Raw genomic sequence first — 1,773 nt, 5'->3', positions numbered from 1 at the left:
TCCTGCTGAGAGACTGATACAGGACCTCCTTCTATTATACCAGGATTATGGAAAGCTGAATTTATTCTGTTTTTCTGTGAAGAGTCAGGAAATAGAACTCTGCTCCTTATCCTAAGCAATACTAATTTTGACCTATGATCCTCTCCTTGGTTCAGTATATTCTGTGCTTTGAGTCTGTAAAGGAGTACTAAGATACACCTACCAATTCTTTGATTTTCTTCATTTTAACAGGATTATTCAAAACTTCTCTCTTCTTTTCCTCCTCCCTCTTTCTAAAGCAGAAAAAAACATTAGTATTTTCAAGTAACTGAAATTAGCTTATTTTCATGAAAGATACCAAACAAGTGCAAGCTCTAAAAACATGTAAAGTAGGAAAACAGGCAAGTTTTGTACATTCAGCAAAACAGATCCAACTAAGGAGGAGTCTGCCCTTTTCTTCTCAACTTAAGAGTGCAACTAGTAGGGTAAACAAAAAATTGTTCTGTTACCATCAATCTGCCTACAACGCTAATAAATGCCTGAACTGTCAGAGCAGAACAGATATATTTACATACACAGAAAAGGGCGAGCTAAGCTGGCAGAGATGAATCAATGTGGAATAACAATCTTTGCATTTACATGTATTTACCAACTTACAGCTAAATGATCTATATGGTGATCATCAGCTTGTTCAGATGACAAAACCTTAGATTTGAAATTAAGTCAACAAAATTATCCGAGAGCAGGAAACTGACTCAAATACATTATTTGACATTATGTTGCTGTGTCTAGAACACACAACCAAAATCCTATAGTCATGTAAGTGGCTGGTGACCTCTCTGCAGCCAGGACTGCCACCTAAAGCCTAGAGCTCAGAAACAGGCAGACATAGCTTTGCGAGACGGACATAATAGCAGTCTTTACAAAGATAAATACGACAGTTCTTAGCGAGTTATGAATATCAATGCTTTGCCTCATCTGTGACTGCTTTTAGCTGCACATTTAGTACCTTATCATGAAAAGTGGATCCTCACGGATTTTGTTTGCCATATCTAGGACAGAATTGGCACCTGTCTTGGCAAAAATGGAGCCTGGGAGAAGTCCTGTCTCATTGGAACAGCCAGCATCCTTGTCTTCTGTCTTCTCAAAGATGTATTTGTCCACAGGGCGACCCATAAGATATTCCTCTCTGTTCACCATGCCTCCAGGACCCTGGTACATCCACTCCAACTTCTCTTCTCTTTTCCTATTGCAAACAAGACCATCTTACTTTTCTTCTCACAATTCTAAAGCTACATTTTAAGGCACTGGCTTATGAATACAAACAGAAACATTTTATCTTCAGACACATTAAACCCATGGCACTCTCAGGTGCACCAGAGGCATCTGCACCATCTCATTGGACAGTGCTTGCGCCCAGAGGGTGCCCAGGGCTGGTTACCACCAGTCTGGGGGTCACCAGCACCCCCTCACCTGACAGTGCCCATGTCCTCAGCGTATCGCTGCATCTCCTCCCGCGCTCGCTCCTCCTGCAGCTCCCGCTGCAGCTCCTCGATCTTCTTCCGCTCGGCCTCATGCTTCTGCTCGGCTTTCCACACCTTTTCCACATTGCGCAGGGTCTGGGGGTGCCAGCTCTTCTTCAGGTTCTGCAGGAACAGGAGAGACCGGATCGGGACCGTTAACAAAGTGCCGCCAGAGGCCCGGCTCGGGTCCCCACGGGCCTTCCCTCACCGTCAGCCACGGGGAAAGGCCTGCTCAGAGCCCGGCTAGCCCGCAGCCTTTCGACCCCAGGGC

General features: G+C 44.8%; 1 protein-coding gene across 1 annotated transcript in view; it reads right to left on the bottom strand.

The window, feature by feature from the left end:
• CWC25 (CWC25 spliceosome-associated protein homolog (S. cerevisiae)) overlaps positions 1–1,625 on the bottom strand; it is a gene marked incomplete at its 5' end in the record, with an annotated part of 5,869 nt that extends 4,244 nt beyond the window's left edge. The window contains 3 exons of the mRNA XM_009703657.1: positions 203–272; positions 989–1,225; positions 1,453–1,625. Of these exons, the coding sequence (XP_009701959.1) occupies positions 203–272; positions 989–1,225; positions 1,453–1,625 (480 nt within the window). The remainder of the gene's footprint in view (positions 1–202; positions 273–988; positions 1,226–1,452) is intronic.
• Positions 1,626–1,773: the final 148 nt, after the last annotated feature.

Source organism: Cariama cristata, unplaced genomic scaffold, assembly GCF_000690535.1.
Source record: "Cariama cristata isolate BGI_N322 unplaced genomic scaffold, ASM69053v1 scaffold36277, whole genome shotgun sequence".
Lineage (NCBI taxonomy): Eukaryota > Metazoa > Chordata > Aves > Cariamiformes > Cariamidae > Cariama > Cariama cristata.
The sequence above is the reverse complement of the archived record's forward strand: the minus strand, read 5'-3'. Positions and strand labels throughout refer to the sequence as shown.